General features: G+C 46.3%; 1 protein-coding gene across 1 annotated transcript; it reads right to left on the reverse strand.

Moving 5' to 3' along the window:
- Nucleotides 1-2,689: 2,689 nt before the first annotated feature.
- Nucleotides 2,690-3,300, reverse strand: LOC132526122 (spindle and kinetochore-associated protein 2-like). Its single transcript, XM_060159976.1, is given in 1 exon segment — nt 2,690-3,300. A coding segment is annotated over 1 exon segment (393 nt). The 3' UTR covers nt 2,690-2,907.
- Between the last annotated feature and the right edge of the window lie 12,350 nt (nt 3,301-15,650).

Raw genomic sequence — 15,650 nt, forward strand, 5'->3', positions numbered from 1 at the left:
AACGTTCGTGATGATGGAAATGTTCACATTTATGATGTACAATGAAGGAGCCACTAGCCATGTGTAGCTTCAGCATGCTGAACTATGGCTAGAATGAAGAATAAAATTTTACATTTTATTTAATTTTAGTTCTTTTCAATTTAAGTGACCACATGTGGCTGGTGGCTACTGAATTGGACAGTGCAAGTCTAGATATTTTTAAATGTTTATTTTTGTGTTGTACCACTAATATATGCACTAAAGAAAATGAGATGCATGTTAAATTCAAATTTGGGTGTATATACTTCTAAAGTTTTCCCTACTGATGTCAAATGTACTTATAGAGACACACGTTTTTCTTTTCAAAAGTGGGATCATACTTAACATATTGCTTTTAATGTTTTAAAAAAGTAATACACAGGGAACATCTCCCCATACCAGAGCTTTATATAATTTTTAATACCTGGAGTATCCTCTGTTGAGTGATAATAATGGACAGTTATTATTCTAAGCACATTGCCCGCATTATCTCGTGTGATCCTCAAAACCGCATGAGGTAGGTATCATTCCATTTTACAGATGAATTCTCTGAAATACATAAAGATTAACGTGTACTTTGCAAAACTCAAGCAGAGGCAGTGGGAGAGTCAGGGTTTCAAGGCTCCCAACCAGGTGGGCCGACTTCAGAGCCTGCTGCTGAATCGCTCTGGTTTAAATAAAGTTTTTTATTTAATCAATTAATTAATTAATTAATTTATTTATTTATTATGTATAGGATGGATAAACAACAAGGTCCTACTGTATAGCACAGGGAACTATATTCAATATCCTCTGATAAACCATAATAGAAAAGAATATAAAAAAGAATGTGTGTGTGTATATATATATATATCTGACTCGCTTTGCTGTACAGCAGAAATTAACATAACATTGTAAATCAACTATAGTTCAGTTTTAAAAAGAAAACCCATTTCAGCTCCTTACACTAGTAAGATGGTAAAGGTAATTAGTTAACTTCCTGCTGGGCTAGTCTCTTAACTAGTTTGCTAATTTACCCATAGGATTTCTCCTCTACGGGAGTATCTAGAGGACTCCCTTAAGTTTCTCCCCAGAGGGTTATAAAAACGCAACCATTTAGAAAATAGAGATGCACTGTCCTAATCCTCTATAAATCCTTAAACTATAGAAGAAGCTGTTACTGATTGACACACGTAACTCAGGGGAGCCCAGTCTTGGGGATGGGGAAACATGAGTTCACCATAGGTGGCCTTTGTTTGTTTGTTTTAATCGTAGAGACTTCTCTTAAGTCAGCTGTTAAAGACCAAGGTCTCTTTGCAAACCAGGCCACTCAGACGCCCTCAGCTCCGCCCTCCCTCCCCCCGCCCCCTGCCTCCGCGCAGGCCTCTGCAGGGCGTCCACCTCCTCCAGGGTTTCAGTTGAAGGCATCAGCCCTCTTGTCCTTCAGCCAACCCTTCTGTAACTGATGTCCCTGTGGACGAGAGGGAGCGAAGCTTCAGGTTCATGTCAAAAATATTTTAACCCTTGCTCCACCCAGAAGCCGCCTGCGTAGGGTTGATGGACTATAAGGGCCTCGGTCCTAATTAGGGTCAAGCGGAAGTTACTAATCAGCACCGTGCCCAGGACTTCTAGGCTCAGCTGAAGCAAAATCGAGAGCATGCCGTCACACGCCGCGTGCGCGGGAGCCCACTGGAAAGGAGGAAACGTGAGCCCCCATCAGACACGGGCCTTTAGATGCAGTGACGCTGACTGCCAAGGAACTCCGCGCTCTCTGCTTTGCGCAGAATCTGATGAATACTCAGATTGTTCAGTGCGCAAAACATACACACCCAAGTTCTGGAATTGCAGAGCGGTGATGGTTGCACAGCACTGTGGATATACTTAACGCCACTGAATTGTGCACGAAGTGGTTCAGATGGTAAATTTGACACTGTGTGTGTTTAATCACAATTAAAAACAAAAACCAGAAGCTCAGTTGCTTGCTTCTAGAAGCTGAGCCATCCATTTTATTTTTCATTTAGGATGTTGACTTTTTAAAATCTTTATTTATTTATTTGTTTATTTATTTATTTATTTTTGGCTGCATTGGGTCTTCGTTGCTGTGTGCAGGCTTTCTCTAGTTGTGGCGAGTGGGGGCTACTCTTCGTTGTGGTGCACGGGCTTCTCATTGCAGTGGCTTCTCTTGTTGTGGAGCATGGGTTCTAAGCGCACGGGCTTCAGTAGTTGTGGCACGTGGGCTCAGTAGTTGTGGCTCGTGGGCTCTAGAGCACAGGCTCAGTAGTTGTGGCGCATGGGCCTAGCTGCTCTGTGGCATGTGGGATCTTCCTGGATCAGGATTTGAACCCGTGTCCCCTACATTGGCAGGTGGATTCTCAACCACTGCACCACCAGGGAAGCCCGACATTCTTTTATCTTGAACTATAATTGACACATAACATTAGTTTCAGGTGTACATTGCAAAATGATCACCACATCCATTCTTTCTTTTTTTTTTTTTCTATCCTTTAATTTCCACAGCATGTTCATTCACATTTGACTGACTGATGGTACATAATTTTCTTTCACAATAGGCCAGGACATCTGTGTTATCCTGATTATACAAAAACAGATACAAAATGGTGTTGAGACTTACTTGCCTGAAATTACAAGACTAAGTGTATACGCATATAGTTTTTTAAATCTCTCTATTTCCATTCCATCCCTTTGGCCGAACATTATGAGTACAATATTTGCCCTTCTTCTCGTATTCCCTTCTCTTGTGGCAGGCATCACTGTCCAGTAACCCAAGCCAAATCTCCTTTGTCATCCCCCCCACCAACGGTCATCAAATGCTAACAAGACATCTTCCTAAATCTCTCTGGAATTGATCTCTTCCCCATTAGGGTTCCCTTTTGCAAGTCCATTTCTTCATCATAAGTCTGATATGTGAGCTCTTAATTGCTCGGCCGCAGTTTTCTCTTCTTCAGTCAGTGGTAAGAGCTTCAGGTCTGTTTGCTTTTGTAGTTCTTGTATCAAGGTCATAGTCTTATTGAAAGTAGCACAAATGCGGCTCTTAGTCTCTTTGTGCTCCACAGCGAGTGGTTTAAAGCATGCATGCAGAGTTTGATATCGAGACTTTATTGCTGACAATTCCTTTAAGAGTGTAACTGGATTTTTCTTGCCTGCTGAATCAGGATAATTAGTCTTGATTTCCTATTCCAACCTGTACTGAATGTAATCCGGATCAGAGTCAGCTTTCTGGAACATCAGTTCCAGCTTATCGACCTCTGCCTCCGTGTTGAATAGTTGACATTCCTCCTCCATTCTTTTTTTTAATTTTAATTTCTTTAAATGAAGTATAGCTGATTTACAATGTTGCATTAGTTTTAGATGTACAGTACAGTGATTCAATTATACATATATATGTATCTATTCTTTTTCAGATTCTTTTCCCTTATAGGTTATTACAAAATATTGAACATAGTTCCCTGTGCTATACAGTAGGTCCTTGTTGGTTATCTATTTTATATATAGTAGTATGTATATGTTAATCCCAAACTCCTAATTAATCCCTTCCCCCCTTTTCCCTTTGATAACCATAAGTTCATTTTCTATGTCTGTAGGCCTATTTCTGTTTTGTAAATAAGTTCATTTGTATCATTTTTTTTAAGATACCACATATAAGCGATTACATATGATATTTATCTTTCACTGTCTGGCTTACTTTGTATGATAATCTCTAGGTCCATCCATGTTGCCGCAAATGGCATTATTGCGTTCTTCTTTATGGCTGAGTAGTATTCCATTGTATATATGTACCACATCTTCTTTATCCATTCATCTGTCAATGGACATTTAGGTTGCTTCCATGTCTTGGCTACTAAGATCCTTTTTTTGGTTGGGGGGGGGCGGGCTGTGCAGCTTGTGGGATCTTAGTGCCCCCAGCAGTGGAAGCGTGGCGTCTTAACCACTGGACCACCAGGAAAGTCCCCTAAGATCCATTCTTTCTTTTTTAAAATTAATTATTTTATTTTATTTTATTTCTGGCTGCACTGGGTCTTCGTTGTGGTGCGCACGCTTCTTATTGCGCTGGCTTCTCTTGTTGCGGAGCATGGGCTCTAGGCATGCAGGCTTCAGTAGTTGTGGCTTGCAGGCTCTAGAGTGCAGGCTCAGTAGTTGTGGTTCACGGGCTTAGCTGCTCCGTGGCATGTGGGATCTTCCCGGACCAGGGCTTGAACCTGTGTCCCTTGCATTGGCAGGTGGATTCTTAACCACTGTGCCACCAGGGAAGTCCTAAGATCCATTCTTGAGTCTCTCCTTTACTTACCCCACATGACCAATCTATCAGGAAAACTTGTCAGCTCTACCTCCAGGAGATTTCCAGCATCTGTCCTCTCCATCTCCGTACCATATCCTGGTCCAACCTACCATTCATACCTTTGATTACGGCAGCAGTAACCTCCTAACCTGTAACTCACCTCCCTAATCGACTCTTGCCCTTCTGCAGCCTGTTTCCCTCTCAGCAGCAAGATCATAACAACTGACAGTGCTCTCCTCACTGAAACCGAATGGATTCCCCTGGTTCTTGGAATAAAAGCCAAGCTCCCTATCCAGCCTCCAGGGTTCACACCATCTGTCACAACCTGCCTCTCCAGCCCCATCTCCTGCCACTTCCTTCTGGTTCACCACGTCCCAGCCCCTTTTTTTCTGCTCCTTGAGGATGCTAAGCTTGCTCCCATATCAGGGCTTTGCTCTTGCTGTTTCCTCTGCCCAGTCTCACACGCTGGCTGTTTCCTAGCAGACCTCAGCTTCATGTCACCTCGGCAGAAAGGCCTTTCCCTTGTAAGTCTGAAGTAGCCACCAAATCTCTCCATCACATGTCCCTGGTGCATTTTCCTTACAGCCTGTATTATTCCCTACTATTTTCTTGTTTATTTGTAATCATGCTCTGTCCATGTCCTCCCCCTAGAATGGAAACTCCACAAAGAGTAGGACCCTGAACGGCTGGGTCCCCAGCATCTAGAATGGCGCCTGGCACGTAGCAGGTGCACAACACGTATGACTGAGTGAATGAGTGAAGACTTAAAGTGTATTTCCCAGACATCGGGAATGTCACCCGTAGTGGGCTGAATGGTGGCACCGAGAAAGATATGTCCGCGCCCCAGAACCTGTGAATGTGACCTTATTTGGAAAAATGGGGCGGGGGGAGAGAGGGAGGGATAAATTAGGAGCCTGGGATTAAAATATACACACTACTAAATATAAAATAGATAACCAACAAGGACCTACTCTATAGCACAGGGAGCTATACTCAATCTCTTGTAATAACCTTTAAGGGAAGAGAATTTTTTTAAAAAAGAGTAAATATATTTATATAATTGAATGTATAATTCAATTATGTGTATGTGTAATTGTATGCAAAATTGAATTACTTTGCTGTACACCTGAAACTAACACAACATTGTAAATCAACTATATTGCAATAAATATTAAAAGAAAAACCGTCTTTGCAGATGTAATTAAGTTGAGGATCTTGTGATTAGAGCGTCCTGGATTCCCCGACTGGGCCCTAAATTCAAGGACAAGTGTCCTTAGAAGACACAGCGGAGACGGCCATGTGCAGACAGAGACAGTGATTGGAGAGATGCTGACACAACCCAAAGATTGCCTGAAGCCACCAGAATCTGGAAGAAGCAAGGAAGGAACCTCACACTTAGAAGCGTTGTAGGGAACGTGGCCCCGCCAACACCTTGACTTCGGTCTTCGGGCCTCCAGGATGGAGAGAGAATACATTTCTGTTGCTTTAAGCCACCGAGTCGGTGGTGATTTGCTACAGCAGCCCTAGGATGCTAGTACCCTCCCCAAATGCACCTTCTTCTGAACTCTTCCGGCCCAAATTAACTGTGTGTTCCCTTTGATGTTAAATTAACCACGTAAAACAGTATGTGATTCTCTCCCACGTGCTTGTCCTTTTTCCCCCACCTGATAACTAAGGGCAGGATGTTATTGTTCTGCTTCTTGGCATTATCCGCAACAGTTTGCTGAGCACTAGGGTGAGAGCAGGCGCTCAGCAAGTCGGTATCGATTGAACGGTGGGGAATATGGAGACACCCACTGCTCAGGCTGGGGTTACAAAGCAAAGACTCTGGCATCATCAGGGATCCAGGGAACTTTGCTGCCTGTGTGAAGCCCTGACTCGATCCAGGTTTGGGTATAATTTTGGCTTTGTCTACGCTGATCGGCCATCCTTCAAACCCAGCCTTTACAACACGGGGAAGATAGCTGGTATTTTATAATAACTATGAATGGAGTATAACCTTTAAGAATTGTCGGGCTTCCCTGGTGGCGCAGTGGTTGAGAATCTGCCTGCTAATGCAGGGGACACGGGTTCGAGCCCTGGTCTGGGAGGATCCCACATGCCGTGGAGCAGCTGGGCCCGTGAGCCACAACTACTGAGCCTGCGCGTCTGGAGCCTGTGCTCCGCAACGGGAGAGGCCCCAACAGGGAGAGGCCCGCGCACCGCGATGAAGAGTGGCCCCCACTTGCCACAACTAGAGAAAGCCCTCGCACAGAAACGAAGATCCAACACAGCAAAAATAAATTAATTAATTAATAAAACTCCTACCCCCAACATCTTAAAAAAAATTGTCAATCACTATATTGTACACCTGTAACTTATATAATATTGTACATCAAGTATACTTCAATCAAAAACACAACAACAGGGCTTCCTTGGTGGTGCAGTGGTTGAGAATCTGCCTGCCAATGCAGGGGACACGGGTTCGAGCCCTGGTCTGGGAAGATCCCACATGCCGCGGAGCAACTGGGCCCATGAGCCACAACTACTGAGCCTGCGCGTCTGGAGCCTGTGCTCCGCAACAAGAGAGGCCGCGACAGGGTGAGGCCTGCGCACCGCGATGAAGAGTGGCCCCCGCTTGCCACAACTAGAGAAAGCCCTCGCACAGAAACGAAGACCCAGTACAGCCAAAAATAAATAAATAAATTTATAAAAAAAAAAACACAACAACAGCATTTAGCTCCTGTTACCTCCGTCCTCCCTGAGCCTGACTACTGTGGAAAACTTGTTCTCTGGCTGGAACTTGTAGGCTTGTCAAAATGACTGAGTTCTCGGAGGGGGACCACCCGGATGGCGGGGGAGTTAATGGCTTTGTTCTTGGTTCTCATTTGCTCCATCTCTGGGCACACACCCAAGTCTGGTGGTCTTCGCTGGGGGCCTCCCCAGGTGAAGGAGGAAGGGACAGTGGGAGAGAAAATCAAAGGGGAAAACATAGCCCACAAGAGAGCAGGAGAAATAGCAGGCCCAAGGGAAAAGCAAGGACTTCAGAGTTGGTTCATCCCTGAAAACTGGTTCTGGACAAAAAGAGACTCAGCTCTGACCTGTGGGCACCAAAGGCACCGGCGGCCGCATTAGGGAGCAGTGGATGTTGGTGTTTTCCTAAGAGGACACCTCTTGTTTTTCTTTCCTTTTTTGACTGTGGGTTTGTCCACTTTGTCGTTTCTGCCCCGGCTTCTCTGGGGATCCCTGTGCTCCTTCACAACAAGGTTCTTCTGACTTTGCTGCCGAGAACGACTTCTATAAATGCTCCGTGGGGTGCCCAGGACCCCCTCCCCGCAGAAGGCAGCAGGGACACCCCCCCATGCCCCCACTCCTCCTGTGCCTATTTGAAGCATGAGGGCAGAGACAGTTGATTTTCCTGCCCTGGGGCATCGGAGGGCAGGTGTGGCCACGTGGACAGCATCCCGGACAGAGATGACGGGAAGTGTCTCTATTTTCCGTTTCTCTGGACTTCCTTTTACGGATTCACCCTTCCCCCCCATTTTCTTTCCAAACTCAGAAAGGAGCAAAACTTACTGTGAAGCAAGAAGTGAAGGTAAAGAGGGGGAAAGAGCAGAGGGAGGGGGAAAGGTGGTGGCCCTGCGGTAACAAGGTGAGGTTTAACCTGATGAGCAAAGTCGGTACAAGCAATTTACGTAAGGAAGAGCTGTTCAGTAAGCATCAGGGGTGCTAAGTACCTTCTAGAGAGTTAAGGCCCGGGTTGGATGCCTTCAGGAGTAGATTTTCTCAACCTTGGGCTATGAAGATTGAAAATGGCCACCGAGGCCACTGAAGAAATGGACTTGAAAGGAAAGAGGCTTCCACCTGTCCCAGCAGGTACAATCTGAGAAGTGAGGAGGGGATGCGTATGATTGGGTCACCTGGACACACGTGCTTTCACATGGACACACACACACACACACACACACACACACACACACTTTGGCTTAGAATGAGTCTGTCTGGGCCGTGACTTGTCTTAGAAAGGTTCTCAGTGGACCATGACCGTGGCAAAGGCACTATGGGACATCAGACACTGCAAGGGTGGCCTTCGTGTGGTGGTACCAGGACTAGCCCTGGGGTACAATTTTAAAAGTTATCTTGTTGGGGCTTCCCTGGTGGTGCAGTGGTTGAGAGTCCGCCTGCCGATGCAGGGGACACGGGTTCGTGCTCCAGTCCGGGAGGATCCCACATGCCGCGGAGCGGCTGGGCCCATGAGCCATGGCCGCTGAGCCTGCGCGTCCGGAGCCTGTGCTCCGCAACGGGAGAGGCCACAACAGTGAGAGGCCCGCGTACCACCAAAAAAAAAAAAAAAAAAAAAAAAAAAAATTATATATATATATATATATATATAAAAAATATGCCTTTAAAAATACATCTTAATAAGTTGAAATATGTGTCTGTTCTCCTTCTTCCTAAGAGGCTTCTCCTCTTCTCTATTTGCTTTGGCATTCGAATGCGTTGCAGACAAATGAGTCAGTTGAGATGAGGTCTTCAATTTGCTGGAGCCAGACATGTGTCAGCCCTACTCTGGGGAAGAAGCAGGAAGGTGCTCATTTCATACCTCGCCTAGGACACCCTGGCTGAAGTAACCTCAAAACATGCCCTGCCTTCCCCAAGGGTCTGTTTTGTTTTATTTAAAAAAATTGTTTTTGAAGTATAGTTGATTTCCAACATTGTATCAATTTCTGCTGATGATAAGGTGATTCAAATCCCTTTGAAAGTGAAAGCACTGGCCAGGGGCTAGTGGTGTTTTTGTGTATTTCTTTCTTACAGACCAGGAGCACAGGAAATGGCTTGTCCTCAGGCCTGGCTGGTGGCTGTACTGGGACCAGAATCCATGTTCTGACCCCCAGCCTGGGGTAAAGGCTGCCCAGCCAAGTGCTTAGTTGGGTCTCATGTCTTGCAACTCCTTCAATTAAAAGCAGTTTAACTGGGACTTCCCTGGTGGTCCAGTGGTGAAGACTCTGCTCTTCCACTGCAGGGGGCACAGGTTTGATCCCTGGTTGGGGAGCTAGGATCCAGCATGCTGTGCGGCTCCACAAAAAAATAAGGGGAAAAAAAAAAAGCAGTTTAACTGTTGCCTAGAAGGAGGAGAGCCTGCCACCGTCTACAGTCAGCGTTGAGGGAAGGACATCTGTCCATCTAAGGGTGGCTGGTGGGAGTAGGTGGAGGTTGGGGCTGAGGTGGGCAAGGGCAGGAGACAGAGAGACTGTCAAGAAGTCATCCTGGCAAGAGATGGTGAGAGGCTGGATTCCAGAAGGAACAGAGCAGAGGGACCAATTTGAGAAATGTTATTTATCTTGTGTTACTTAACTTTCTGTTTTGGAAACAGTCAGGCTGACACACAAATAGAGAGACTAGTATAATGGACCTCCATATAGCCAGCACCCCCCTATTCACCAGTTATCAACATTTTGCATTTGAGAAGTTGTAGAAGGTGAGGTGGAGAGGACTTGGGGATTGATTAGGTGGTGGGGGAGAGAGGATGGTGATGGAGAGCAAAAGAGAAGGAAGAATCCAGAATGATCCTGGGCCTCTGGCTTGGTCAGGTAGACAAGGGAAGAAGCCGAGCCAGTCTGGAGGGAGATGGTAAGCTGGGTGAGCAGAGGCTCTCTGCAGCGCGGGGACTGTGCTCTTTGCAGCCCCCAGCCCCTTACACGGCTACCTACTAAAGGAATAAGCAAAGGACACTGGGTGGCAGGGTCAACCAGGGGCTCTCCTGAGGGCTGAGCCAGGGGGAGCTGGTGGAGTGTTTGCTTTCTTTCCTCTCTACTCCTTAAACCTTGGTTTTACCCCTTGAGAATTTCTTTTTTTTCTTTTTCTTTCTTTATTTTTTTGGAGTATAATTGCTTTACAATGTTGTGTTAGTTTCTGCTGTACAATGAAGTGAATCAGCTATATGTATACCTATATCCCCTCCCTCTTAGACCTCCCTCCCCCCATCCCCCCCATCCCAGAGAATTTCTGAAAATGAAAATAACCACCTAGCCTTTTTCCCAGAAAAAGAGAAGCTTTGCAGATGAACAGAAGGTTGCAAGAGGGTGTTCTGGAAAGAGAACAGTGATGTAACAGGGCTGACGGCTCCACCCTTCAGGGAACTGCCCAGGCTCTGCCCCAGGGGACTCTTCCGGGCATGAGAATTCAGCTCTACCTCGAAGGTGCCCACATTCACCCTCCACTGTGTGTGTCTTGGAATACACTTAGAGTGCACGGCAGAGGGGATAAGAGGTGTCCCATGGTGGGTCACCCTGACCTACGGAGGGTCCGGGATGGGGAGCCAGCCTCTTCTCATGTTCCAGACAGAGCCTGTCTCATTTTAGGTCAGGATGACACTGCCTGGTCCTGATTTGCAGAGGTTCCAACTTGTCCTCCACTGTTTCCAACCAGGGATGTGACCACCCTGGTTGGCTGGTGTTCAAAATTCCTTATCGCCATTCCAGCAATTATGGGCCACACCAAGGGTGCCCTGTGGGTCTGGTTTTATCTGCCCTGAAGTGTCCATGCCTCTGAGACACAGGCCTGAGTCACCTCCTGTGCGTTCATTACCCAGGAAGCCCTTTGGCATTCTGGCCAAGTCCCAGGCTATTGCGGGTTTTTCCCTTGTCTTCTAGCCAAAAAGCAAAACAAACAAATCGCTCCCTCTCTATTAAACTTCTACCAGCCTTCTAGACCCAGCGCAGTCTTCAAAGAGGCGTCTCTTTGCACAGAAATTTCTCCCATGAATTTGAACTCCCCAGATGTGCTGGTCCGAGAGCCCGTGGCACTCTGCCTGGAGCTGTCATCAAGTTGCCATCTGGCAGGTTTCGTGCTGTGTCATCTCCCCAACTGGATTCAGAGCTCCTGGAGGACTTGCTTCTTCCCTTCCCTCCAGCGGCAGCCGTGTAGTGTTCCCCAAGTTGGATTCATTCAGAGGTGGTTCTTCTAGTTTTGGTGAAAATTATTCTGCCCTGAATGTTGAGATGGAAGCCTAAGGTAGCGAAGGTCCCCAGCACCATCTAGGACTTTTGAATTGACTTCCACAGCTGTGACACCTGTAGGGATCTTGAGGGCAGCCCGGGGGGCATGTGCTGCCTTGGGTAGATGTGGTCCCAGGTCAACCTGCTCTGAGAGTCACATTTCGTTTACTAAGACTTTCTATATTTAAGCACTTCAGACTCATTGGACACAAATCTCCTCTTAACACCATCCAAAAAGCAGTGGCTTGGGTTTGGAGGGAGCGAGGAGGGTCATCTGCTTCCTCACGTCCTTCTGCTCTTGTGTTGCTTCTGCTTTTTTTTTTTTTTTTTTCGGTATGCGGGCTTCTCACTGCTGTGGCCTCTCCCGTTGCGGAGCACAGGCTCCGGACGCGCGGGCTCAGCGGCCGTGGCTCACGGGCCCAGCCGCTCCGCGACATGTGGGATCCTCCCGGACCGGGGCACGAACCCGCGTCCCCTGCATCGGCAGGCGGACTCTCAACCACTGCGCCACCAGGGAAGCCCCTTCTTCTTTTTGTAATTGGAGTATAGTTGATTTACAATGTTGTGTTAGTTTCAGGTGTACAGCAAAGTGATTCAATTACACATCTGTACATATATCTATTCTTTTTCAGATTCTTTTCCATTATCGGTTATTACAAGATATAGAATACAGTTCCCTGTGCTCTACAGTAGGTTCTTGTTTCTTGTCCATTCTGTTGAGAATGGAACCAGGGAGAGGAAATTCAAACGTTTCTCTGACTACCCTTGGCAAGCCATCCTCTCTCTGTTTATTTGTAACAGACCCCATCCATTGTTGTGGCTGCTTTTCTGTCCAGCACTGGCCATTCCTTTTTTTTGAGTGTCAACAGCCCGGTGCTGCCTCTCCAGGGGAACTCGATTCTCTGTTCTTCAAAGGGCCCTAAGGGGCCTCCCTGCACAGCCCCCATGGGACCAGCTAAGGCCCAGCCTCTTCCCCCCAGGCCTCACCTAGCTGGGCTCAGCGCTTCTCAAAGCCTCTGGGCTGAAGGGTAGGGTTTGTTTTTCTTTTCTGCCAATGTGTCACGGATCAGTACTTCCATAAAATGCATTAAAAATTACTAGGGGGTGCTTCCCTGGTGGCACAGTGGTTGAGAGTCCGCCTGCCGGTGCAGGGGACAGGGGTTCGAGCCCTGGTCTGGGAAGATCCCAAATGCTGCGAAGCAACTAAGCCCGTGTGCCACAACTACTGAGCCTGCGCTCTACAGCCCACCAGCCACAACTACTGAGCCCATGTGCCACAACTACTGAAGCCTGCGTGCCTAGAGCCCATGCTCCACGACAAGAGAAGCCACCACAATGAGAAGCCCTCGCACCACAACGAAGAGTAGCCTCCGCTCACCACAACTAGAGAAAAGCCCACGTGCAGCAACGAAGACCCAACGCAGCCAAAAATAAACAAGTAAATAAATTTATTTAAAAAATAAAATAAAAATTACTAGGGAAACCACTATTTACAATAGCCAAGGTATGAAAGCAACCTAAGAGTCCATCGATAGATGAATGGATAAAGAAAATGTGGTACATATATATAATGGAATATTACTAAACCATAAAAAAGAATGAAATAATGCCATTTGCAACAACATGGATGGACCTAGAGATTATCATACTAAGTGAAGTAAGTCAGACAGAGAAAGACAAATATATAATATTACTTCTATGTGGAATCTTAAAAATGATACAAATGAATTTATCTACAAAAGAGAAACAGACTCACAGACTTAGAAAACAAATTTATGGTTACCAAAGGGGAAAAGTGGGGGGGAGGGAGAAATTAGGAGGTTGGGATTAACATATGCACACTTCTATATATAAAATAGATAAGCAACAAGGATCTACTGTATATCACAGAAAACTCTACTCAATATTCTGTAATAACCTAAATGGGAAAAGAATCTGAAAAGAATATATATATATATATATATATATATATATAAAATTGAATCACTTTGCTGTACACCTGAAACTAATACAACATTGTAAATCAACTATACTCCAATATAAAATAAAAATTTTTTAAAAATGACTAGGGAAGGGTGGCAGAATATGCCACCCCAAAGTATGCCACTTTGGCATAAGGATTAGTTTGAGCTAAATGCATTTTTTGAAATAAATTTATTTATTTATTTATTTTTGGCTGCGTTGGGTCTTCCTTGCTGCCCACGGGCTTTCCCTAGTTGCGGCGAGCAGGGGCTACTCTTTGTAGGGGTGCACGGGATTCTCATTCCAGTGGCTTCTCTTGTTGTGGAACACGGGCTCTAGGCACACAGGCTTCAGTAGTTGTGGCTCGTGGGCTTTAGAATGCAGGCTCAGTAGTTGTGGCGCACGGGCTTTGTTGCTCCATGCATGTGGGATCTTCCTGGACCAGGGCTCGAACCCGTGTCCCCTGCATTGGCAGGCGGATTCTTAACCACTGCACCACCAGGAAAGTCCCTAAATGCATTTTAAAAACAGCAGGTGCAAGAAGGGTGCTCTGACTCTCCCCTTTTTCTCCCTAAAAGCAGGAGATAAAACCCCAGATGGAAGATGTCTTCCCTACATGTGGAGGAAGGTAACATTCTTATCATCAAGACCAGGGAGTTGAACCCAAGAGAATTCTGTGCAAACAGACCTTGTTGAAATAATTCTCATCTTCCTTTAGCCTCCCTTGTATTTTTGTTACTTTTCTACAATCACCTCTCTTTGTTCAACCTACTAGAAAAACATTTAAGGTTTGTCACTTTCTTTGGGTCTCCATTTCCTTCTGAGGGCTCTTGTGTCACAAAAAACTTGTATTAAATAAATGTGTATGCTTTTCTTCTGTTAATCTATCTTACGTAAATTTAATCCTCAGGCCCAGCCCAAAACCCTAAGGGGAAAGAGGTAAAAATCGCCTTCGCTACACTAAGAAAATGACATTTTGAAAATAAACTCCCAAAATACAAGTCCTGTTTTCATTATTAGACTCAACAGTCAGAAAATTACGCTGTCAAATCACTGTGAAACTGTCTTAAAAATTTCTCTTTACTTCTGCACTTATTTCTTCTTGGACTGGCCACACAGTTCACGGATCAGTTCCTGTCCCTGGAACACAGTGTGTGTAGCCCTGGGCTAACCCATCTTGAAAGAATTTGCTGTGTTTTAAGAAAACGCATTCTTTACTCTACTGTCGTAAGTAATATCCTAACAGTTTATAATTTAAAAAACAGTATTTATTCTTCCCAGTTTTCTCTCCCTCTCCCCCCAGACCAGCTCCGTTTCCTATTTCCTCTTCTCCTCCCTCTATTCTTCTTTTTCTTTCTCCGGAATCCCGATAGCCAACTAGTTGGATGGGTTGACCTTTTCTTCTGAGTTAATTTATCCCTGTGTGTGGCAACTACTCTGGGGGAACAGGCAGTAATGGAGCCAGGAACTCACACTGAATAGAAGCAGTGACTTGGGCCATGGCTGGGGCAGAGGTGGTTGAAACAACCACCAATGCTGTAGGAGAGATAAGAGAAACTAATCAGTTGGTGTGCTCCCGGCTTCCATGTGAGGGAGGTTCCAGCCCTGGGTGCTTCCAGCTTTGCTCCCTATGGCTCAGCGTAGAGGGCCACTTCCTTAATCTTTCAAGGAGTCCACATAGCCCATGGGCTCCAGTCCTTGCTCAGCCGCTTTACCAACCTGTCTTTCTCCCTGTGATGCGGGCTGCAGACTCATCCATGTGGCCCTCAGTTTCCTAACCACCCCAGTCAGGACTGCATCTGTCCTGCCGATGGTGGTTGACGGACACTGGATTCAGCTCCATACTCATTGCTTCCATGTCCACCGGACAGCCTGTGGCAGACAGAACGACAAAAATGAGTCTCGAAGATAAGAGTCCTCTAAAGTTCAGTGAGGAAACAGATTTGGGGCTTATATCACATCTATCATTAACTCAGACGAAGTGGAGCTGCAGATGTCTGGGGGAGGGCGGGGTGGGGGGCAGGGGGTGCGGGGGAAGAGTCACAGCGGGCAGCGTACGTGAACTGTGTTCCCTGGGTTAGAGGAGAGAGGATTGCAGAAATGGACTATGGGATGTGCAGGAGGATGAGAGAGGGGTGGCTGGAGCTGCGGGTGGGAGGCAGATGCCGGAGAAGAACTTGCCTCAGGCAGCTAGGCTCCACCACCCACTACACTCTCACGAGACTCCTGCAGTCACGTCCCTACCTTCTGCTCTCCCTTCCTCTCTTGTCCCCTAAAAATCCATGCTCCGCAGCTAAAGCGATTCTTTTACAAGTAGCTCAGACTTGTCACGGCCTTGCTTCACTCTGTCCACTGGTTTTCTATTACTGGTCGAATAAAATCCAAACTCCCCACCTATCGTCAATGCCCAGTGTGAC

This window comes from Lagenorhynchus albirostris, chromosome 9 (genome assembly GCF_949774975.1).
Source record: "Lagenorhynchus albirostris chromosome 9, mLagAlb1.1, whole genome shotgun sequence".
In the NCBI taxonomy this organism is placed as follows: domain Eukaryota; kingdom Metazoa; phylum Chordata; class Mammalia; order Artiodactyla; family Delphinidae; genus Lagenorhynchus; species Lagenorhynchus albirostris.